This window comes from Halichoerus grypus, chromosome 5, assembly GCF_964656455.1.
Source record: "Halichoerus grypus chromosome 5, mHalGry1.hap1.1, whole genome shotgun sequence".
NCBI classification, from domain to species: domain Eukaryota; kingdom Metazoa; phylum Chordata; class Mammalia; order Carnivora; family Phocidae; genus Halichoerus; species Halichoerus grypus.
This window is the reverse complement of record NC_135716.1, coordinates 44896067-44920200: the sequence shown is the minus strand read 5'-3', so window position 1 is coordinate 44920200 and position 24134 is coordinate 44896067. Positions and strand designations below refer to the sequence as shown.

Sequence of the window (24134 nt, the reverse complement as noted above, 5' to 3'; positions counted from 1 at the left end):
CTGAGTTGTAAGAATTTCTTTCCCTGATAGTGCTCAGGAGTTAAAGTTCACCATAATAGGCCAGGTGCTGGATTCATGACCATTATTATTATTGGCTCTCTACAAAGTCCCCCAGATATACTCCTCTCAGACTTTCTGTAGCTGTTGTTTTTCTTTCTTTCTTGGTGCTACAATTTTAAGAGTGCCAAACCTCTTATTTTGGTGTATACGTCATAATGAACAGGCATGTCATCTGTAATGAACAGATGAATGTAGAAAATCTGTGTATCCCTCCTACTTTGGAGAAAATCTTTCACGAAGAACTATTTGATCATGTCAGTTGGGCAAGGAACTCCCCAATACTTGGATTTTTTTGAGGTTTCTTTGTAAATCTTGATGTCAGAGGCTCCTGTTAAGGCATCCAATAATTCGCTTGATCAGGCAGATTGACATTTATTTAGATTTCTTAGGCCATAATAACTTGAGCATCTTACATTTTCACCTGGATTGATTACCGGTACATGTCAACTGACTTTTTGAGGAAGAAACAAAAATACAAGAGATTAAAGTTATTTTCCTCTTTATTTATTCTTAAATTCAACCTAAGGTCAGTGCTTCCATTTACACACTAGAAGCAAAGCCAATCTAACACATTATTTGATAAATTTTATTTTTTGGCAAGTCTCTTTTCTGCTCATCGTTGGGGGAAAGAGATACTTCACTTTTATTTTGTTTGTGATTTCTATGAATTGAGAAAAGTAGTGCTGAATTTATAGAATTGGGGACATTTAAACTGACCCAGAGCCATTAACTCTTTGGTGGTAACTATAAATTTCATACAGACCCATATCTCTTAGCTCTTTGCTTCACAATCAAAGAATCAAATTACCACCTATTACATGTCAAGTGTAACCAGCACAGGATGTTCTAGCTACAAATCTATGAAACTGACTTGGATGTAGGTCAAAAGAGTGTTTTTAGAATCTCCCTTGCTAAATAAGTTAAATGATTACATTTGTATTTCTCTTAGGATGTTATTTTAAACTCATTTGAAACTATTTGCAGATAGAAATAGACCTATTTTGAATGCTGATCTCAATATGAAATATATAGAATTTACAGACTACACAAAATTATTGATGATATAACATTCAACAATCAGGGTGCTATGAATTTTACATTAAAATTTAATTATGTAGTAAAAAATAGTTGTTATAGCTAGAAAAAAATATTTTCAGAGGCAGCAGATACCCTTGGTGGAAATGGACAGTCATACATAGAAAGAAAATCAGGAAGTATGCAAAGTAGACACCAGGATACTTGGCATATATAATTTAATCAGAGATCACACAATATGACATAAAAACAGCAATTGACTAGAATATAATCTGCAACACGTGAAAACAGTTTAGAAAATGGATTAAGGTCATACTCTCTGACAGTAGGCTTCTTGGAAATACAGATGTAGAATCAGACAGATTTATGTTTCATCTGGTGCTACCTTTCCTTGTCATCAGATTAACTTGAACCAATAGCTTGGTATGGATTCAAGCAGTAGACGTGTTGTTGATTAACTAAGTCTTGTCTAGTGAGACTGTTAACCTCATAGAGCCACAAATAACTAACTATTGATCGATATTTTGGTATTTTTAGATGCAAAAGCACATTCTTCCTAATAATTGGAAATACAGCTTAAGACTATTTTGTGGGACAGACCTATGATTGTCTGAAATGATAACTTGTTAGGTATAATTCTCCTAATCAGTGACAAATGTGCATTTACACATCAGAGACTAGAATTTTATAGATTAATCCTAATGGAATTTTTAGGGAAATCTTGTCCAACTATATTTATGAAAGCAAGAATATGTTCAGTTATTTTTTTTTCAATTGGGTCTATTGGCTGGCTTAAGCCTAAGACTTTCTCCTTTTTCAGTCATGTAGTTACAAAAACTGTACATTACAAACATTGTAGAAACAAGCTGAAAAGAATGTGCCACATATCCTGGGTAATCATCTATGTGCAGTTAAATTTTACAGATACAAAAAAAAATACAGCCTACTCCCTTATAGTGCACAGTTATTTTTTAGATACAATGTATCGCTAGTAAATGGTCATGGTCACCAAATCTAGTTGTCTCCAGCAGAGAGAATGAGAGCAAGATCCGTTCGGTACAGCTTCCCCCCATCCGATAAAGCCATTATGCTTTTCTTGTATGTTGGAATATTATTAATATCCAGATCCTGTATAGAATATAGATGGCATTGTTATCCAGCTAAATATGGAAGTTAATTAACCACTGTCAAGTGATAAAATGTAGGATGAAAACTGCTTGTTACATCAATCCATTAAGAGCTAGATTAAATTCTTCCCCAAATGTGAATAATCGCAAGGTTGTTTTAAAATCTATTTATCAGTTATACTGTTTTGGGCCAGTACCAAATCAGGTTAAGAATTGAATTCTACTTCTGCTCTATAAATCTTTAAAGTAGATTTCCGAAAAAGGATGTGTGGTACTTCTGGATGGATCCTTATAGTCTGCTTAAGAAGTAAGTGGCATGGTCACTAGATTACCTGTTTATTCTTCTCACACAGATCCTTCAGTAAAGCATCCAATTCATTTTCATCTATGTATCCATTGCCATCCTGAGGGAGCAGAAATAAACCAGTATACAACCAACTGGACAATAATGGGGAATGTAATAGCTGATTCTTCAGAAAGTCTCCCTCCTGCATACTTGGCAGATATTCCAACATCTTAATGTCAGACCCTCAAAATTCTTACTTGCTCCAAAGGCCCAAAGTACATGTGAATTGCCTCTCATGCAGCACCTTACATTTATAAAACACTTTGAATCTTTTGAAGTACCTTCATATATAATGTTTCACTTTATGTTAACAGTATCACCTCCTGTTGGAGTCATTAGTTGGTCATAAATATGCTCATGCGAACGAGGACCCTGAGGCCTGGGGAAGCCATGTGCTAGCCTGTGTCACACCAGGTCATGGCAGGGCTGTGCCAGAGCCCACAGAGGACCGATCTGGTCCAGGAGGAGAGAAATTAGAAGAGAATAAAGGATGGTAACTATTGACACCACAAACCACCTTTCCTCATACACATGATGTTACCATCTATTACATGGGGGAGGATTCTGCTGGATATTTTCAACTAACTTAATCCTCATCCCACCCTGTAAAGTGGGTATGATCTCCTGATTACAAATGAGGAAACTGAGGTTTAGAGGAGTTTGGTATCTTTTTCAAAGCCTCAAAATAGATAAATTGTAGCATGGGACTTGAATCAAGATACATCTAATTGGGACATACCGTACTACATTTCCTATGACAAGAATAAATTGGCTGAGTAATTTTAATAGCTCGTTTCTTTTAATATGGACCTTGAGTTTGAGGGTTTTTCCCCTCTGTAAGTGAGGATTTTCCAAATTCTTCTAAACAATCAAATTATAGATAAGAAAGAACTTTTACCTGATCATATAACTCAAAAGCTTTATTGAACTCTTTCCCACACATTTTGACTCCCTGGATGATAAAGAGAGCAAAGGTTAAAGTGCTACTATTATATTTAATTGCGTTTCCCTTGGCAAATCTCCCACAGTCTAACTTTTCAAGGAAAATATTGTTTATGGTAGGGAAAAGAGAAATACCTGAAATTTAAGAAGAAAATTCTCCTGTACAGGTAGTAACCTTTTGAGAGAGAAATATTAATAGATTAGATTTTTTTTGGATGAGGATCAACTTATTATAATACCTGTATACTTCCTAAACTCACCTGGCCATCTCAGTTAATTCCAGCTTCCCGTCATTATTTGAATCAAATAATTTCAGCTGAAAGACAGAATGTTATTATTGTAACCACTGAAGAATGATTTATTGCAGGAAGGAGAAGAAAATTCAAAGTAAAGTACTTTGAGTTATCAATTACTCATATAGACAGCAAAATTCTAGAAACTAGCTTTTATTAAACTTGGAGTGCAAATTTTCAGTTCTTTAAGTTGGGTCAATTGCCAAAGTTTATCAGGACAATATAGAATAGTCAAACAGGGTAATAGTGATCTTAGCTAGATTCTAGAATACCGTAATTTATATTTCTTGCAAATATGTATATTTGTCAAGATGTGGGAGAGATGGTGTCTGGCAGTATATAGCATACTCTAAAATTCTCCAAACAATGATATGAAAATAAATATTTGTCTCCCTCCTTTAGAGCATAAAAGTACAAAGAGAAGCAATAGGCAGATAGTATGAATAAATTCTTAGAGAACAGAATTTTTGACTAATTTTCAATTGATTTATTTTCCCTTGGATACTAGATACCTCCTCATCGCACTTACATTCACATCCTACACCAAGACCCATCCAGATATAAATAAACTCATACCCTTATTCAGGAAGCATGCATATTTTTAGAAAGTAGCAACTATTGCTGTACTGTAATACATGGAGGGCCTATAGATGAGATGTATTAAAATGAAGGTTGCATGCTACACAACATTATTTTTGTTTTTTCAAAAAGGAATATGATCAGGATCATAATGGGTATAGGTTTAGTGAAGTCTCTTTAGGGAGAAAAAGAACAGTCTATGGTTTGAAATGTACGAATTCTTTGTAGGAGGGAGATTTTTTCAGGGTCTGATACTGACACATTTTATAAACTGTTGACCATAAGTTCTGATATCATCAAACTGTCTACCAAGACACTGGACACTTGATCACGCAATGTAGTGTCCATAGGGGAATATTTCCCTACATATATATTTAAATCTTAATTAGTTCTCGATTAATTTGCATCTCGGATTTGAACTGGTTTGGACATTGAATCAGATATGCCAGGCCAATCCAACAGGGGGAAAACTCCCATCTGAGTAGTTTTTAAAAGACTGCTTCAAATTTCTACCTCAAAAGGAGTCTTTGCTTTAAATAGACATCCCATAAGGCTGGCACAAAACAGAAGATTGAGAAATGTAGGTTATTGTCCACTTCCCATAAGTGGATCAAAGAGGATGCTTCCTTGCAATGAAAAATTTTTAATTGTTTTGAAATTAAAGATTAGTCCCACTTTATAATATTCTATAGTGAATAAGACAATAGTAAAGTTCTAGTGGTTTCTTTTTTCCCCCCTGCATAAAAGTAGGCTGACAGGTTGAAAGTAAACCTCATAACAGGTTTATAATCAAACCTTGTATAAAATGACTTTCCAGGGTAACTAAAAAGTCTAACTCCTTTATCAATCTAATAGAACATAATTTTTATAATATACACTTGTTTTGTGGGTTATTTATGTAAACCTGTAAGGTAAGAATTCACTACCTTTACAGTACTTAAAGCATGTATAAATATATGTACTGATTTGGACAATTTAAAATTTTGCCTGAATTTCAAAAATTAAAATGTTGCCAAAATATTGGCCCATAGCTGAATCAGTTTGGCAAAGACTTTTCCTATAGTCCTAATGCTATGAGTCAAAATGAGGAAACTACTACTTGAAATTAATGAAATTCATGGGCACTGGATTATTCTATCTAGAACTTCATAAATTTTTTCATCCCTAAAACATTAAAGGTCTATGTGTAAAGCAGTTTCCTTGGCTCTATTATCAATATTCTTTTTTTTAATAAAGATTTTATTTATTTAATTGACAGAGAGACCGTGAGAGCGGGAACACGAGCAGGGGGGAGTGGGAGAGGGAGAAGAAGGCTTCCTGCAGAGCAGGGAGTCTGATGCGGGGCTCGATCCCACGACCCTGGGATCATGACCTGAGCCGAAGGCAGTCGCTTAACCAACTGAGCCACCCAGGCGCCCCTCTATTATCAATATTCTATCAGAGATCTTGGTTACACTTTATCATAGCATCAGTGTCAGGGTACATTTGGAACTCCTCACCCAAGCACCAAGACAGTATTCTAAAATACCCTTTTTTTTTGTCACTCAATGAATAAAGTAGCTGTAAGTTTTGTTTAAACTCTAACAAAATTTATGATTTTGTGAGTCATGATAAAAATGGATTCAGAACCTCCAAAATGTTTTTAGTTATCTAATTTATATATCTACAATGTAACTTCCATGTGTATAAATTATATAATTTAGTGATATACTTACACTGGCTTTGTAAGAAAAATGAATGATCTTTTGATAGATATAAATTATCTACCTCCACAAGAAAGGAAATGCTCATGTGTTGAGCCTCAAATCCAATGATGACAGCACTCAGCCTTACAAGATGTAAACATCCTTAAATATTTCACTTTTCAAGTGAAATGATACTGTATGCATGTGATACCCACATGGTTTATTTATTTCATCCTCCATAGCCTTGAGAATTAACGAGAACACAGTAATATTTCATAGGGTCTTGGCTACTGTCTCTCCAAGATCAGTCTTACCATTAGGTCTGTATACTCAGCTAGTTTTGTATCATCAACAGTCTTGTTGGCTTTTTCCAGCAGGTCCTTTAGAAAGTTCTGTTAAGACAAAGAACACTCAGATATATGTCACAAGTAACTTACAATCTGTTTCCATTTCAGCCGCCTTGAAATGGAACGTCCCAAGAATGCAAAGAAAGCCTCTTTTTGAGGATAGAACTGGGTAAGGAGAGGACCTTAGAAGGGAGATTGGTTCACTTGGCATTCCAGCCATGATGCTGCCTTTGACAGGTACAATATCTGCCTTTTACTGAGACCTGATCTGTTGTGGTCTATGTTGCGCTGCTTTTATGACTTCAGTGTGTATCTGGATTGTGCACTGTGTAGGAATGTGAGTACAAGCTTGTATACCAGCCAGCCCAATGGGTGCATTTGTACATAATGATATCTTCATAAAATCTCATATGGCTTTTTTCTAAGAAACACAAGGGCCCCTCTCTCTGCCTTTGTAACATGAGGGAAAATTATTAGTAAGCCAGATGGAGAGCTACCTCTATTTTCAAGTGCATTTTCTGCCTCACAAACTGTATTTTCACATCAGCTTATAGACAGTAGGAAGCTTGTTTCTCTGAAGGGCCAGTCACGTAGCTTTTGGGCTGAATGCAGTCCCAAACACCTTGGTTAGAACGCTTCAGCTGGCTGTTCAGACTAAGACAGTTGGTCACAAATGATGTTCTCTAATCCTTGAAGGGTATGCGAATCATATTAAAATACAGATTATTGTGGGAAGGATGAAAAAAAGATAATTATTAATTTGGAGTTGGAGTTTAGGAGGGAGTTAATTTTTTTGAACAGAAATAAATCAAAAGCTTTACAAAATCCACATAAATGACAGTGTGAGCACTTAGGCATATAATATTCAATTTTGTCTAGTGCTGTTCATTTGAGACTCCTTTATTTTTTCAAAAAATGAATTGATGCAGTTGTGGAAAACTAAGTAGATACTGTGTTTGGATACACTGAGGGATTGGGTTTCTTTGGTTCTGCAGTGGTTTATCTTCTTCCCAAACGTACCTGTTCTGCTGGGCTGATTTAACTTTATTCTTTTTGAGGGAGGAGACCTTTTTCTGGGTTTGATTAAATGTATTTTCATTTCAAGCATTCCATTTCAAATCCAAAGTGAAGCATGGAAAATTCAAAGTTATCTATTGGGGGTGAATTTTATTTTTGAGCCTTATGAGTCTTTTGTCAGAGATTAATTGGGTTAAAAAGCCTCACCAGAGACTAAAATGGTGGTCACAAAAATAGCCTGGGAGAAACCTCGGGACGCTGAGATTCAAAGTCGTGACGGAGAGCAAGTGATGTTTTACTCTATTATGGATCTTAAAATTAGCTTTCTTGAAAGATCCATTAAAAAAGAATACCAACTTATCTTCAAAATTCCCCAGAGAGGAGGACTTCTATTTAGAATCTCTTTCTGAGAATAAAATGTAGAACAAAGAAGGTCAGTATTAGAAATGAGCTAAGGTTTTCATGATGAACTTGAAATGATTTTTAAAAGATTGTTTTTTTTGTCCTATGGAATAAAAACACAATAGCTTAACTGTCACCTTGTGAGCTCCAGGTTGTGCTGCAAGTTTGTATAAAATATATTGTTTTCACATTAGAAATGTTTATATTTCCAAGAGGCTGCTGTTGATTGTGTTTTAGGAATTTTACTGTGGTGCAAATGTCCTAGTTCCATCTCTAAAATTGTATGTGACTATGTGACTCAAGCCATGTTAAACCATGACGAGGAAACTGGGTTTGATATTCCTATTTCCACACTTGACAAGAGGAGAGGTAGCTCTTGATGACTGAAGTTTGGAAGCATGTGGTGTTGTGGCAGAAAAAATATTATTAGCATTATCCGATAGTCTAGATTCTTTCATGAGCAGCTAGGTAACATTGAAAAATTATCTAATCTCTCTAAATTTCAGTTTCTCTGTATAACGGGAATAATACCTGCTTTGCAGGTTTTCTGAGAGGATTAAATCTTAAAATAATTTCAAGCACCTAATATTATACCTGCCACATAAGTATTAATTTGCCTCCCTTTTAGTTACTCTATATCCTGAAGATTGACAAAAGAGGGTCTCTGGACTGAGAAATCTTGGGGTCGATTTAAGGAAATGAGAGAAAGAATGTTGCCATACTTCTAAAAGACTAGTAAATTATTGAGTTCGTGAATAATACAATGTATTGTACCTTGTGTATTTCACAAAATCTTTCACATACAGAATTTACTTGAGCTTCACAATAAATCTGAGAGGAAGGTATTATTATCCCCATTTAAAAGATGAAAAAATCAGACAGAATAACTTGATTTTTAGATCTCTTTGCCTTCTCCTTTGTATCCTTTCCTCCCCCACCAGCTCCTCTGTACATCTGGGAGAGATGAATTGAGAAATTCATTTTCAAAGTTAGAATTTTTCAGAAGTTAGATTATGTTAGGACTTTGTTGCTCTTGTTGAGAGGCACGAAGTTTTATGGAATGTGTAGGAGACTTGGAGGCAGAGGAGATTGGGTTTAAATATTGCAGCCCAGCGTCGTCTTTCTGTGTGGCCTCAGTATATCACTAAACCTCTCTTAATCTTTTTCCTCATGAGGGTAGTACTAATCTCAGAACTGTCACGAAGATTAGATAAAATAATGTGCATAACATATAGTAGGTGTCCAACAAAATTGTTTCTTTGTCTTTCTCTTGAAAGAGAAATCTATTTATATTTAATTTATAAAGTAAAATGGCAAATTTCAATGAAAAGGAGCATCTTATTTGGCTTAGTATATTGTTATATCTGTCTATCTAGCATAACCATTTGTTTATACCACAGAAAATGCTAATTTTTTTGCATTGCTGAGTAGAATTTGAAGAAGTACTTGAAGTCCCTTTTTTAATCGGGTACTTCATTAACAATGTGGAAGAGTGGGTGAAAATGTGCCATTGCTCAACAGAAGTTTCTTTTGTGGGAGGTTTTTTAAAAAAAGAGTTCATAATTCTATTTAAAAGGGAAAAAAACTTAGCACAGGTTTTTGTTTGCTTACCTTAAGCTCCTCAGTTTCTATGAAGCCACTGTGATCAGTATCATATTTTCTCCATGTCTGTAAGTAATTTTGGATAAGGAAAACCCAACACATTAAAAAAAAGCCAACAATTTTCCTACACTAAGTAGCTTTCTGAAGACCTCCCTCCTGGACAGAGCTCTGTTTTACCTTCATGAATTCCTCACAGGACTTGAGCTGCTGGCCTCGGAAGAGCAGCAGGAAGTTCTCTTCTGTAGGTAATACATGAGCCAACTGAAAAAGATTTAAAAAGTTGTAAGGGAAGCAAGCCTCTGTCATTACTTCCTGCTAAATTTTTCTTGAATATACTTATTAGAGGCAGTTTTATTGCCTAGAAAACTAGGAGAGGAAAAACGTTTGGGTTGACCTTCCCTTTCTGATACTTTGTTCCCTCAGAGAGCCATTGTCTTTTCCAAAGCTTGGGAGGCCTTGCGTGATGGGGCTGTCTGGTCAGTGAGGTGGCCGCCGCAGGTGTGCTCAAAAAGCTCAGCTAGCACTGGTTGGACCACTCCTCTGCTGGACATCCACGCAGATTCATCCCAGCGGCTTGAACCCTTCATCTCTTCTGTGCCACAGAGCAGTGTTGCTCTCCTCAGGGTGCACAGAATGTGGTATATGTGGGGACATACATGTCACATAGGAGGAAAGAAACTATGAGAAATGCGAATGTAGGGTAAAGGAAGGAAGGGAAAAAAATGCATTCCCAGATCTGAGGAGAAAGCCTAAGAGAAGCAGGGAAGATAAACTGAAGACAGGGGCACCTGGGTGGCTCAGTCGTTAAGCGTCTGCCTTCAGCTCAGGTCATGATCCCAGGGTCCTGGGATCGCGCCCTGCATCGGGCTCCCTGCTCAGTGGGGAGTCTGTTTTCCCTCTCCCTCTGCAACCCCCCCAATAAATAAATAAAATCTTAAAAAAAAAAAAAAAAGATAAAGTGAAGACCGTTATAAGGCAGTGAAAAGAGAGGTGGAAAAGACAATTCACGATGAAGAGTGGAAATTGAACAGTAATAGGAAAAAACAGTTCTCAAACTGTTGGTTTTAGCTAAGAGGATGTCCACTGTCAGAATCCAGGGCTTGGGTTTATGATCTCTACTTCATGACCTGTGTCCTTAGTTCTCATTTCATAACTTTAGTACTGCCCCTCCTTTATTTTATTTTATTTATTTTTTTGGAACAAAGGGCTCCAGATCCCATTTTAAGATGACTGTAATCTATCTGTTACGTGCAGGGAGGAAGGGAGGGAGGGAGGGAAGGAGCTGGATTGATGGCCCCACTGCAGGCATGGGTTCTATTCCTGGCTCAGCGGCTAATTAGCTGTGGTCCCCAGCAACTCCCTCAGCCACTTCTGGAACTTAGTACCCTCATCACTAAAATAAGGAGTTGAAGTAGAAACCAACGTCTCTTAAATGTACTGGGTTCAAAAGGACTTTGAGAATCTGTTAGAATCACTACGTCTTCACCATTAAAGAATGAACCTACACATACTATGTTTCATCTAATTTCCTTGAAGTTCAGGCATGGACCCTTGTCCCTGGATTTTAGACCAAGCACCTGTGGTATGGATCAACCTTCAGTTCAGTATTAGTTCCAAAATTTCTACCAAATTATAGGAAAGTTTATCTCCCCCTGTCCCTTTAAAAAAAAATTTCACCCATTTAGGTATATTAAAAATTTTTAACATAAAATGGATCATTTCAATTTATATGCAAGTAATCTCTGTTTTTTTATGCCCATATAATATGTCCTTTAACTTGTTTTTAGGTCTTTAAAATAATACCTCAACTTAGATCCATTCAGCTTATAGACATTACATATGGAGGTGAAACTAAGGAACAGGGACATATATCTTACTAGAATGTTAATATGACTCTGTCAGAAGACATTTTCTTATTTTGGAATAAAGGTCACTAGTATAGTTGTGCAATAACATAAGCATTCATTTAGGAAATAAGAAATAGCTAATGCCAATTCTTTTAGTTATTGGTATGTAACTTGTCAGATACCACTTTGTAAGCTGTTGTTGGACCATCCATTCCAGGAGGGCAGGGACCATGCTTTGTCTGCATCTCCTGAATGCCCAGGGTGGTGCTCAGCATGTTATATGTCTGCCATAAATGCTGGGGATTGGTTGATAATTTTACTTCATTAAAAATAGCTACCTAACATGTTTTACAGTATTTGTTTTTACTATCTTCATTCCAATTTTCTATATTGCTTGAATTTTAATAACTGTATTTTCACCAAAAAATAATTTTTCTTAAAAAAATTATACTTATCAAAATCCTCCAAATACATGAATAGAGGAAAAAAAATTAAAGAATGAACTAGTAAGCAATTACTAAATGTAAAATAAGGGAAAATTTGACCATCTTTGTTTCAAAAATTAAAGTTCATATAACTTGCATAAAGTTTAGAGGTCTCTAAAATGCTAAATATAGAGGCAGTAAAATTGTTCTGCATATATAGTATAAATGTGTATTTCTTTTCCCATGCCATTTTGGTCCTCCTCGGTTTCATTATTTAAAAAGATACAGATTATATCTACATGCACATTTTCAATCTATTAATTTGAACTGTTAATGTTAAACTGAATATAGAGCCATCCTATTTAAGACATTAGAATGCATCTCAAACATTTAAAAGATTATAATAAGACAAGCCAGCCATTAAAAGAGAAGCAATGAATACGTGTGGATAGGATGTAACTATAGTGAACATAAATCATCTTTTTAAAGGTGTGTTTCACAATGTAATGGTCCTGCTGTTGATGCTTTCATCAATATATTGGGAATCAATGTTTAAATTTCAGAGCTGGGTGCAGTAACTCTCCAGATCTAGTGTCTTAGAGCATATCTACAAAGTAGGAGAGGTCTTTTTTTTTTTTTATTGTTATGTTAATCCCCATACATTACATCATTAGTTTTATATATAGTGTTCCATGATTCATTGTTTGTGCATAACACCCAGTGCTCCATGCAGAACGTGCCCTCCTCAATACCCATCACCAGGCTAACCCATCCTCCCAACCCCCTCCCCTCTAGAACCCTCAGTTTGTTTTTCAGAGTCCATTGTCGGAGAGGTCTTTTATTGAAGGTGTCAAGTAAGGCTGCTTTATTCTCACATTTGCTAAGTCCCTGCTGTCCATGGAAGTATTCAATACTGCCTGATCCAAGGTTATTGGTAATTTCTTAATCCTTGGGCTGCCTGCCTGATCTTTTATGAACTCCCAAAACTTTGTTATGGGTTGGAAAATAAGGAAGAATATCAAGGCAATAAGTAGAAGGCAGATAGTTGTGACCAGAATTCCTTGGAGCTTCAGTTGTGAGAACTGGTGTGTGTCACTGAGAGTGGGGATATAAAAGTTTGCCTGTCTCCCCTAGATGTATGAAGACTACACACATCTTGAGGATAGGGTCTGTGTCTTATTACTGTTTCTTTGCCCAGAACCTGCAAAAATGTCAGTAAATACCTTACTGAACTTATGAATGAAGGCAACTGACTATGGTCTAGGGTCAGCATAGGCTGTAAATAAAGTTCCTTTGGAGATAATTATTACTGACTTATTACTGAATTGTGGATAGGTTTGGGGTGGATATTGTGATAATCTACCCAGAGCTCCCTTTAGGTGCTGGGAATGTTATTTTGGGAGAGCCTTTGGGGTACCTTTGGGAGATTATCTAGGCTGAAGAGAGCTGCCTTCCCAAAGACACTGTGTCCTATGACTGATCCACATGAAGAGAAAAAGGCGCAGTCCTCTTACTCAATTTAGGACTTCTGTGAAGGGCCGTTGCAGCTTTCGAGCCCACTGTAGGGTCAGCTGAAGCCCCTATTGAGACTGTATCATGGCCCACTCTCTCCCTCTGCCCAGTCCTGTTCTTTTCATTTCCCCTCAACAGGTATGGTCCCAAGAGCACTTCCTAATAAATTTCCTTATTGATAATTTTCTACTTAGATCTGCTTCCCAGGGAACTGAGCATGTCACAGGGTTTTTACATCTTTGTTGTATTCCTAGGCACAATGTAGAAACCTCGTCTTATGTTTTGGAGTAGGTTGAAATTCTTTGCTATATCTCATATAGGTATGATTCAGAACCTACTAGGCACTGTGCTGGATACTGGGGATTCATAGTCACTGTGGGTAAGAACCTTATAGGGAGGCAGATAATTTCAAACATTATTCCCACAATTTCAAAAAAGGAGATGTAGTGATAAATCTAAGTATTAGGTGCAAAGAGAGCGCACACAAAGGGAAATTTTACTAAAAACATAAATGAGCTAAATAAGTCAAAGTACACATGAGGCATAATTCTTAAATCCTAAAGACATTCATGGTATATGCTAACCTCTTTCAACACATATTAGCAAAGCATTCAGTTCTTTCATTTGGAAACCAGAGAAGTATTTTTCCTAGGCAATTAAATGATTCCAGGAAACTTGGAAGGCAAATAATCTTATATAAACTTAAGGCTAGTTGAGTTTAATATTTGAATATGAAAAATTATATAAGAAGTGATTAAAAGTTTTGGCCTTCAGAAGAATTGTGTAGATTTTCAGTTTTTTTAAAAAAATAATTATAGCAAATACATTTATTGAGCTTTTAAGTATGCCAGGGTTGATGTATTTGTTTGACATGCTTTATCACATTTGATGTTGGTACTTAAATACCATCCCTGTTTACAAAGAAACAGGCAGAGAGAATAAATGAACTGCTATCATTTAGTTTGAACCAGATTTGAAAACCGACCGTCTGACTTTCTTGACTTTTGGGGCCTTTGTCTTTAACCATCACCCTCCCTTAAAATCTCCAATCAAAAACATTTTCCTAATCATTTAAAAATATTTATCCAGAGGGAAGTTTTTAATCTGACTTACTGTCCATCATTTCCCCAAATTCTGAAGTCGACAAGTAGTCTGCCATGAAAAATTACATTCACTATAGCTAAACTCACGTGCTCAAATCCTACTGTGGAAGAAAAGAGGGAAAGTAGTGTCTGCTTCCCTGGGAGAGATGTTACAGTTTTAGTATTTAAATAGCTTTTAGATCTATTTTTTTTTTTTCCAGTGGATACACTGACCTGGACAAATAGATACAAAAAAATTGAAGAGGATGGTAGTTTCCCCGCACGTTGCCCAAGGGATCAGGTGAAAAGCTGAGAGAGTTGATATCCAAGTAAGGGAAATATCTATACTTACTAGAAATTTCTTCTCTGGTACATATATTATCTGAGGAATCATTCAGTCTTCCTTTCTAATTATTTTAATCAGCCTTCCCTGCAATAGAGCTATTAGTCTGAATAAATTTAGAACATTTTTTGACTGTCATGGTATTTGTTAAAGTATCTCAGAATTTCAGTGCTCCTGTTTTGAGTTCATATTAACAGTCTCTTTGTAAATGAACTATATTTGTGTGAATTTTAAAATCTAAAGACATGAAATTTTAAAAGTTCAGAAGAACGACATCTATATACTACCCTTCATTTTACATATTTCTAGATAGCAAAAGCTTGTTGGGAAGGTCAGTCCACTTCAGGATAGAACTTTGAAAATCACTATATTTTCTGATCTTTTGAACAACATATTTCAATTAAAGTCAAATCACTTTAGCTTATTTCCAATAGGAAAGCAGATTACCACATGAATATCATTTGGTTTACCTTGATTAGATTTTTTTTTTAAGATTTTATTTATTTATTTGACAGAGAGAGACACAGCGAGAGAGGGAACACAAGTAGGGGGAGTGGGAGAGGGAGAAGCAGGCTTCCCGTGGAGCAGGGAGCCCAATGCAGGGCTGGATCCCAGGACCCTGGGACCATGACCTGAGCTGAAGGCAGCTTAACGACTGAGCCACCCAAGTGCCCCTACCTTGATTAGATTTTGAGAAGCCCATCATTATACCTATTAAATATATAGGAACAACTAACTTCTTTTCCCTTTGAACACTAAGCTACAATATCTTGATGTGAGTAGGTAGTTTATTATAAATTTTGGAAAACATGGGGTTTCCCATTCCATCATGGCTGGCTGGAGTGTGCGTATTTGTGTCCCATATTATATATAGGATTTCTTAGCAAGTGATACATGTCAAGTTGGAAAAAGAAAAGATGAACTTCATTTTATACAACTTCCTGGTGACACTAGAGGACATGTTATAAGTTTGGGCATTCCCACTCTTCCTTTCCTCGTTTTCAACATGTAATCTGTAACTTTCAATTTCTTCTTTCCAATGATTTTCAGAACCTCTTTACTCTCTTCACTCCTACTTACCCACCCTAGACCAAATCAACATGCCTATGAACTCCTGCAGTGATCATTCTTTCTGTTCTCCCATTCTAATTCTCTTCTCTCCAACTAATCACCACTCCACCCCTCCCCTTGCATGTGGCTGATAAATCAGATTAATGAAAAGAATTCTGGAATCATGGTTAGATCGAGGCTTGTATACACGTGTAGTCACTCCCTGACCCTGGGACCTTGGACACATCATTTAACCTTTCTGGGTTTCAGTTTCTTCATCCTAAAATGAGGAATTTTGGCTAGTTTTTCCCTGGAGTCCCATCCAGCAAAAAATTCTGTGTCCTGGAATAGTTAAGTGAGACACATAAGAATGTGTTAGAAAGTTTCTCTCCTTTTAGACTATTTCTTCTTCAGCTGATCTGAAAGTTTTGCCCAAATCATGTTTCAAATGCTTTGGCTGGATAATTTCTCTATACTTTGTGCATCCTTTTTTTTTTTTTTTTTTTTAAAGATTTTATTTATTTATTTAACAGAGATAGAGATAGCAAGAGCAGGAACACAAGCAGAGGGAGTGGGAGAGGGAGAAGCAGGCTTCCTGTGGAGCAGGGAGCCCAATGCAGGGCTTGATCCCAGGACCCTGGGATCATGACCTGAGCCAAAGGCAGACACTTAACGACTGAGCCACCCAGGTGCCCCTATACTTTGTGCATCCTGTTCAACGAGGCTTAAACTGCCCTAAGTAATCAACCAATTGAAGCTTGAAACTATTTTCTCTGAATGCAGAAAATGCTCAGATTATTTATTATTTAAAAAAGGCAGAGTGGTTTAGAGGAACATGGCTGGGTTCTAGATGTTTCACCATTTATTTCTTATTTTTTCTTTAACTTTAGTCAAACTCTATTGAAGCCTTAGGTTCCCCAGCTATAAAAATAGGTCCTTATATTATATTTAGGCTTGCTTTATTTTGTCATTAGGATCAAATGAGAGAATGTATTTTAGAAATTGTATATTGTCATACTAATATAAATTTTCTTATTGTGATTACTATAAAAGTTCCTCAGTTCTTCATTTTAGCCTTTGTTAACGTCTTTATCCTCTTCTGTTACCTATCTTTTCTCACACACAAAACTTTTCTATAATAGTTTATTATCTCAAACTTCTAGAGAAACTTCTTTCCTCAAACCTCCAGGACAATGCATCTGCTAGTGACCCCCAGCCTCTCATTCAAATATGCCTTCAAATTAGAATTCATAAGTGATTATATTACATAATGTATAGTAAAACCTGGATTCAAAACATTCATTGAGTCCTTTTAAAAGTGTGACATGCATGTGAATTGGATCATGCTTTTTATACTATTGTTTAATCTACTATCACTGAAGAAATCAAGTAAAATAAATAGCTGAGACCACTGGAGTCCTTTAAGGTGAAGTATGTTAAATATAAGATGATGGTTCTTCCTCTACTGGAATTATAAACTTTGCCAAACTTTGAAATAACCACATCTATAATTTCACTGATTTTTGATTTTCTAACTCGTTTTGAATAGATTTACCTCATCTCATTTATGTTCCTTTAAGTTATTTTCTTATCCTTAATGATTTCATATCTTGATTAGTTGCCCTCTATGTCAATCTGTATGTCCCAGTACTGTTAATTTATCTATTTATATTGTAATGAGTTATACATAGGCAAAGGGGAAAGTGTATACTCCAGGGAAATGTTTTAATTACAAAGGTAATAATAGTATGTCCTTTCTTAACTCCTTTTGTAGTGCTGCTTAAAAATAAGTATTTCACAATGACATGACAGATGTCCTTTAAGACCAATTAATTGAAAGCCAGGTCAATTCTCTGAATCGAAGGTAAATTATTACTACATGTTGTTGACAGCCAGAATACATCACAACCTAATACACTAAAAAATATTATAATATAATTATTCTTTTGATTTGGCATATTTTTAAATATAACTTTATTAATTTTTATGGACAAAGCTGTCCACTCCATTTCTCTAATAGGTTGCAGAGATAAAGTAGCTGAGACACCCGAGTTTCAAAAAGTACAAGTAAAGAAAGTAAAGAAAGAAAGCTCTTGCACAAATCTGAGAATGCCAAAGAACTGATGCATAATCAAAGTCTGGCCCCCTTGATTCATAAACAAAAGTTGTCCTCCATAGGAATAGTCCTCATCAGAAGATAAGATTTGACACCCACAGTTTTATCTTTTAGAGACTCAAAAGAAATCCTTTCCTATAACATCATAAAATATTCATTAATTTTAGTTAAGTTCTTTGGTTCTTTGTTTTTACTATGGTCAACTGCCAGTCTAAAATAGAATTTCAGGAACCAGGATGCAGCTTTTTGCCATCGTCATAGGGATTACAAATACATAGAAAATTTTACACTGTTAATAAGAAATGCCAATGAACCATGTACTTGGTTGGTGTTTTATCCAAGTGAGGCAGGGTAATGTAATGGCATGGGTACCCATCCAGAAATCTTGGACCTGGGCTTCTACCTGTACCTACGCCAGCAAACAGGTGCATGACCAAAGGCAAATCATTTCACCTCTCCACACTTTGGTTTCATAATGTATTAAATTTAGGCTCTGGATTAGGCAAACTCTAAGGTCTCTTTCATTTCTGACCATTTTGATTTTAAGTTTTTGAAGAGAAGATAACATTTTACTTAGGCAAAATAAGCCTCTCAAAATTGGTTTTGCCATATCCTGTTTGAGTTGGATTCAAGTACAAAATGAAGCTCATTGATTAATAGTATGTCAGAAAAATGCGTAAGTTCCTTACCTCTACAATTCCTATTTTTCCATCATCTCTCTGCCCATACTGATCCACAAAGGTTTTCATCTCTGGTGATAACTCCTAAAATTATATAAAAGAAGGTAAGAAGTTTATTTTAAAAACTATCAGTTATGCTTCTGATGGTGTTAGAAAAACTGGAATTGAAACCATTTAGAATTATGCACACCGATGAACGATTCTCATGAAAATTGAAGATATAACTGATACACAGTATTTACTGGTTTCAAATGAAAGGGTTATGATTATCATTTCTGAATCAATTACTTATTTATCTTCTATTAGTTTTGAGAATATGCTATCCTTTAAAAAGGTAGTCAGAATTATTGAGTTCATAACTTAGTGAATTCAAATAAAATGTACTTTAAACATTTCTTGCTTCAGGAAAGATTCTTTTGTATTGCTACAACTAATTGCCCTATAACACTTTCCTTATTTTAACATGTTTTATCCATGGGAAGTAATAATAGGTGTTTTCAGTTTGGACAAGCAAAAAATTTGAGTGTTGAAGAGTGCCTCACATTGTCACTCTTCAGTGTTTCCAGTGTCTTTGTGTTTCCAACACAGAAGTGGCATTTACTGACTAAATAAATTGAACAATTAAATTCAAAAAAATAAGATAATAAAATAACTTGACCAATTTTTACTTTCATTAGAGACAGACAATTTTGATAACCTTAGTGTAAGCTATTGGTTATATGTTTAGGATCTTTGCCTCCCAGAATAATTTAGGGAGTGGTTTTTCCAGTGTTTCCATTTTTTTCTGAGATGTTTTCTCTCCCATGTATTTTAGTACAAGAAGATATGTTTAAGGGGGACAAAATGAATGCTTTCATTTCATTTGAATTATTTTGTCCAATCTATTCTATTGCTTACATAATCTCTTCACATATTGACAGAGGGCCATGAACTGTAAACTAGTGATCTGAATATAGAACTAGTATTCAGGAAGTTGAATTTATACCCTTGGGTCTCCAACATAGCCCATTTTAGATAGCCCTGTTGCATTAACTGAAGCCAATTTAAAATAGGTCAGGCTTTACTAATGTCCTATTCTATGTCCTTGGGAAAGTGTATTAAGGTCTCAATTTTTTTCATAACTAACAAGATGGTATTATCTATCCCATGAGTTTGCTTTAGGGATAGGTAGGTTAATATAGTTTGAGTTATATGGAGGCTGAATATCATTACTACTAATTGTTGCAGAATCCTTTTTGAACCAAAGTAAATATCTTTAGAACTGAGGTAACAAATGGTAATCAAGCAATTTAATTATAAGTAGCCTTTAAAACAAAACTTTTCTATGGATTAATTGTAATATGCATTTATTAAATTTTATTACAGCAATAACTGTAAGAAAAGGAAAGAGTTCACCCCTTGACATTAATGGGATCATCAGTTTTGGTTTTTGCACATACCTTAAAGTAAACAAAAAACAAAGAATTTGATTTTAAACCTTAAAATCGTATAGTACCACTAGGTTAACTAGCAGAATCGACATTTAGTCTGTGAGTTTCTTGAGTGGTAATTATGTCAAAATCTACATTTTAAACAGTACAAAATACAATGACAATGATAATAAAATAAAGCTTTATAAAAATGCACACTTAAAGACAAAATACCATGTTTAGTATAAAAGGGTAATTTTGAAAATATTTTGGGTTGTTATATTTCATTTGGGGCGCCTGGATGTCTCAGTTGGTTAAACGTCTGCCTTCAGCTTGGGTCATGATCCCAGGGTCCTGGAATTGAGCTCCATAGCTGGCTCCCTGATCAATGGGGAGCCTGCTTCTCCCTCTCCCTTTGCCACTCCCCCTGCTTATGCGCTCTCTCTCTCTCAAATAAAATCTTTTTTAAAAATGTTACATTTATTTATAATTATATTAGTGAAATTTTTTAAATGCCAAACAGTGCTTCCATTAATACAATGAAATTTGTTATCCTGTGGCCAGAAATGAAAAGAAACCTGGTTTTTAAGGTTAGTCTTTATGTTCTAAAAAAGAAGAAATATGTAAAAGGTTTACTACAATGGGGCCAGTAGTATAGGGACATATTTGTCCAGTACATGAACCTCTCAATTCAAATCTCAATTTAGATTTTAACTATCCAAAGCCTATACACATAACCCAGAAAAATAGTCAACAATCAATGTATTAAGCAACTTGATATAATCTTGTACTTGTGCTCAAGTCTGCTATTTTTTGATTAATATCTAATAATTAGAATTTCCAGTAGCTTAAAATTAGAGCCTGGGCAGTAGAAAAAACTTTACAATCTTTAGAACTTTAACTGAAGTTATTTGTTTACAAAAAAGTACAAATATTAAAATGGGAAGAGAAAAAGAAAAATCTGAAAAAATGTAGTTTCTAAATATTTGAATTTCTAAATTGAAAATAAATCACAATATTAAAATTACTTCTAGAAAAATTAAAATATAATCATTTAGCTACTGGAAGTGTCTTAAAATGTTTTAATTTGAAACTTTATGGCAAGTAAGATTTTTCCAAACAGATATTTTAAATATATATTTTTAAATGAAATAAGGAATTGTTTTTGCTTTATTAGTCAAAGATATATAGAGCTATAATAATACATGAATTTATTTATGGTAATATATAAGGAGGGGAGGGTGTACAGAGAGTACATAAAACATTTTCTATTTTATTTGATCCCAATCTACAATACCTTCAGGTTTATATAATATTAAATCTGGGTAAAACTATCCCCAGAGTGTTATCTGGTTTTAAATCCGTTCGGTCCATGAAAGCAACCGATAGTTCTGTAATGCATTATAATGCATTTTAGAGTCCTCTGGTAGTCTTTTGAATATGTTATACAGGGATGTGTATCACACAATTTTCAGTTTAGATAGAACAAAAAGGTAACTCTATTAGTAACTTATATATTTATAAAATATATATCTATATATCAGTGCTTAAGGTGGTGATCTGCTAAAGGATCACACACATCTATGTTTTCCTCTAAAGACATAAAAGTTATATATAATCTGTAATGTAAAATTTCTAGCCAGTAGTTAAAAGGCCAAAGATCATTAACCTCTAACTAGCCCAAATCCAACACAGTGTTCTGAAATGCAGTCTTACATAAACCCCAATACACTAGTAAAATTCTTATCCTATTTTCCTCTGTGTTCCATCCTATTTTCCATCTGTGTTCTAAAGCTGGGTATATTTTATTTTTATGCTGAAAACATCTTAACAGGTAAATTTATGCCCACAGGAAGTTATTCATAATTGGTAAGAATTGTCATTTATTTAATTACTTAATGGCTTAAGTCACAAATATAGCTTGTTTTCAAAACCCCATTAATTGTTTAAAAAAGCTTAGCTTTTTTAAAATACATGAAATTCTTAAAATTGTTTTACTTTTTATGTCTCTGACTTTTGGGTTTCTCCCTCTCAACAGAAATGAACAGCTTTCTTGTTAAGTTCTTGCTCATTATTATGTTGCAAGTTGTCCAACTTTCCCCCAGTGAGAAAGGTCAAGACAGAACATTTTCTTATCTGTCCAACCACATCAACCTCACAATAATAAGTAGCAATAAAACAGGAGATCCGTAATCTGCAGATCTGTTTCCTGACCACCAAGGGGCAGAAATGTATTTCTACCCCCCCCCCCACTTCTCATGCAGTTAAAGAGAAGTTAAAAATTACTTAGTAGAACTCTATCGAAGAGGAGGTGATCTGCTAAAAGATCTCATGCACCCACACTTTTCTTTTAAGCATTATTAAAGCAAGTACAAGTATAGAATTTATATTTTAAAAAACTCTGATTTCATAGTGTAAGGTTTTTCCCTTTAGGGGATCTCTCTTTCCCCCTTTCATCTTCCCCCTACACAATTTGGAAAGGTGCTTTTTCCTCTCCTTTCTCAGTCAATAAATCTACATCCCCTCAGTCTACATTCCCTGGAAACCACTTGATCTCGCTGGCTCATTATGAAAAACTCTAGAATATTTATGTTTTAAGGTTGAAGGTCTTTTTCCTTGGTTGCAAACTTAAACCTACCAATCCAGCTTTCTTCCGTGCTTGCTGGAGTTCCTGAATCAAGTTCTGCAGCTCCTTTCCTTCCAGGTAGCCACTTCCTGCAAAGACAAAGAGGCACCCAGGTATCATACATCTCATTCTGAGTTTCTGCCCCTTTCAATTTCCATGACAGCTATAGTTCTGGCCACCTGCGAAGCTCTCTCTTGCCTCTACATTGATTAACCCTGAAAGGATGCGGATGCGGAAGCCCGGCAGCGCTGCTCTCTCGGTGTGTCAAAGTTTGGACCCACTAAGGGCAAAGGAGGATGGTACGGATGTTAAATGTAGTCATAGAAACTTCAGGGTGCAGTGTCCCCCAATCTCTGCTTGTTCTCTCACTCCCCTCCTCCATCGCCTTCCTATTCTTAACATTCCTGGAGAGAAAAAAAAAGTTGAAGGTTTTGGGATAACATAGAAAAATATATATAAACTTTAAAGTTGATGGTTTGGCAGCCAGCCGGAGAGACAAGATTAGAGAGGTGGGGGAAGAAGTAAAGAAACGAGGGATAATAGGATCAGGAGGCTCAGGGGGAGGGGAAAGGGTGGAAAAGGGCAGGGACAAAGGGGTCTTCAAACAGTTAAAAAGAGAGAAGATAATCACCGTCTGCGTCGAAATGAAGCCAGATCTCGAAAAACTGTGAGGCTGTGATCAGGGAGGATTGCAGGTGGGATTCTGCCATCGTACAGCCGAGTGTGTGTCTGCGTGTATGAGTATGCGTGTGTGTCAGTGAGAGTGTGGGGTGAGCAAGATCCTCAGGGTGTGTGTGTGAAAGAGATCTGGGCTGCGGAGGAAGACGGGGGCGGATGCTGCCGGGAGCTGTCCTCAGTGCTGCTCGGCTCGGGCGGTCCTCCGGAGTTCTCTCTCCACACCCCGCACCCAGTTCTCAGTATTTATTCTGACGGCCGAGCCGGGCCACGCCTCCTCCTGCCTCCCATTCCTCATTCCCGCCTCTAGCTCGCACCAACCTTTTTCCCCTCCCAGTTCTCTCCTCTCCTCGCAGGAAAGCTAGCTGGAGCAGGAGTTTTAAAGTGTAGGAAGCAGCAGGTGGTGGGAGATCCTTAGCTCAGAGACTGAAGGCTGAAAACAAACACCCTTTCTCCCACATTCTCTTAATCCATAAAGTATCCTCATTCCTGAATATTATAGTGAAATAACATAAAGAGGTTTTGATTTTCAGATGTAAGAGGAAAGCTGATAAAGAATACAACCATATAAATAATGCGTGTGTGTGTGTTGTGTGTGTGTGTGTGTGTGTGAGGGAGAGAAGGAGAGGGACGGAGGGAGGGAGGGAGACATTTTAGTATTTGTTTAAACAAAGGCAGGTGAAAGTATTAGGTTAGTATTAGGTTACTTTGATTAATGTGTACAATTAATTTATTGGTATCAACCACTCTATTTTGTACTGGAGAGTCATCCTAGGAATGTTTCTTAAGATGGTTTATATGCACAAGACCTGCCAACATGATGAAGTAGGATTATGTGGGTTGTTTTTTTTTTTTTCCAGCTTGAAGTAGACGTATAACTAGAAAGTGATAAAATTAAGTTATAAAATCTTAAAATGTTAGAGAAGGAAGTGAT

General features: G+C 35.9%; 1 protein-coding gene across 1 annotated transcript; it reads right to left on the bottom strand.

Moving 5' to 3' along the window:
- Positions 1–1296: 1296 nt before the first annotated feature.
- CALB1 (calbindin 1) lies at positions 1297–23446 on the bottom strand. Its single transcript, XM_036105651.2, has 11 exons — positions 23157–23446; positions 22538–22614; positions 18500–18574; positions 9613–9696; positions 9445–9501; positions 6382–6459; positions 3771–3826; positions 3646–3685; positions 3467–3520; positions 2555–2626; positions 1297–2223 (listed from the first exon to the last, which is right to left on the bottom strand). The coding sequence occupies exons 1-11, from the start codon at positions 23233–23235 to the stop codon at positions 2110–2112; spliced, it is 786 nt and encodes a 261-aa protein (XP_035961544.1). The 5' UTR covers positions 23236–23446; the 3' UTR covers positions 1297–2109.
- Between the last annotated feature and the right edge of the window lie 688 nt (positions 23447–24134).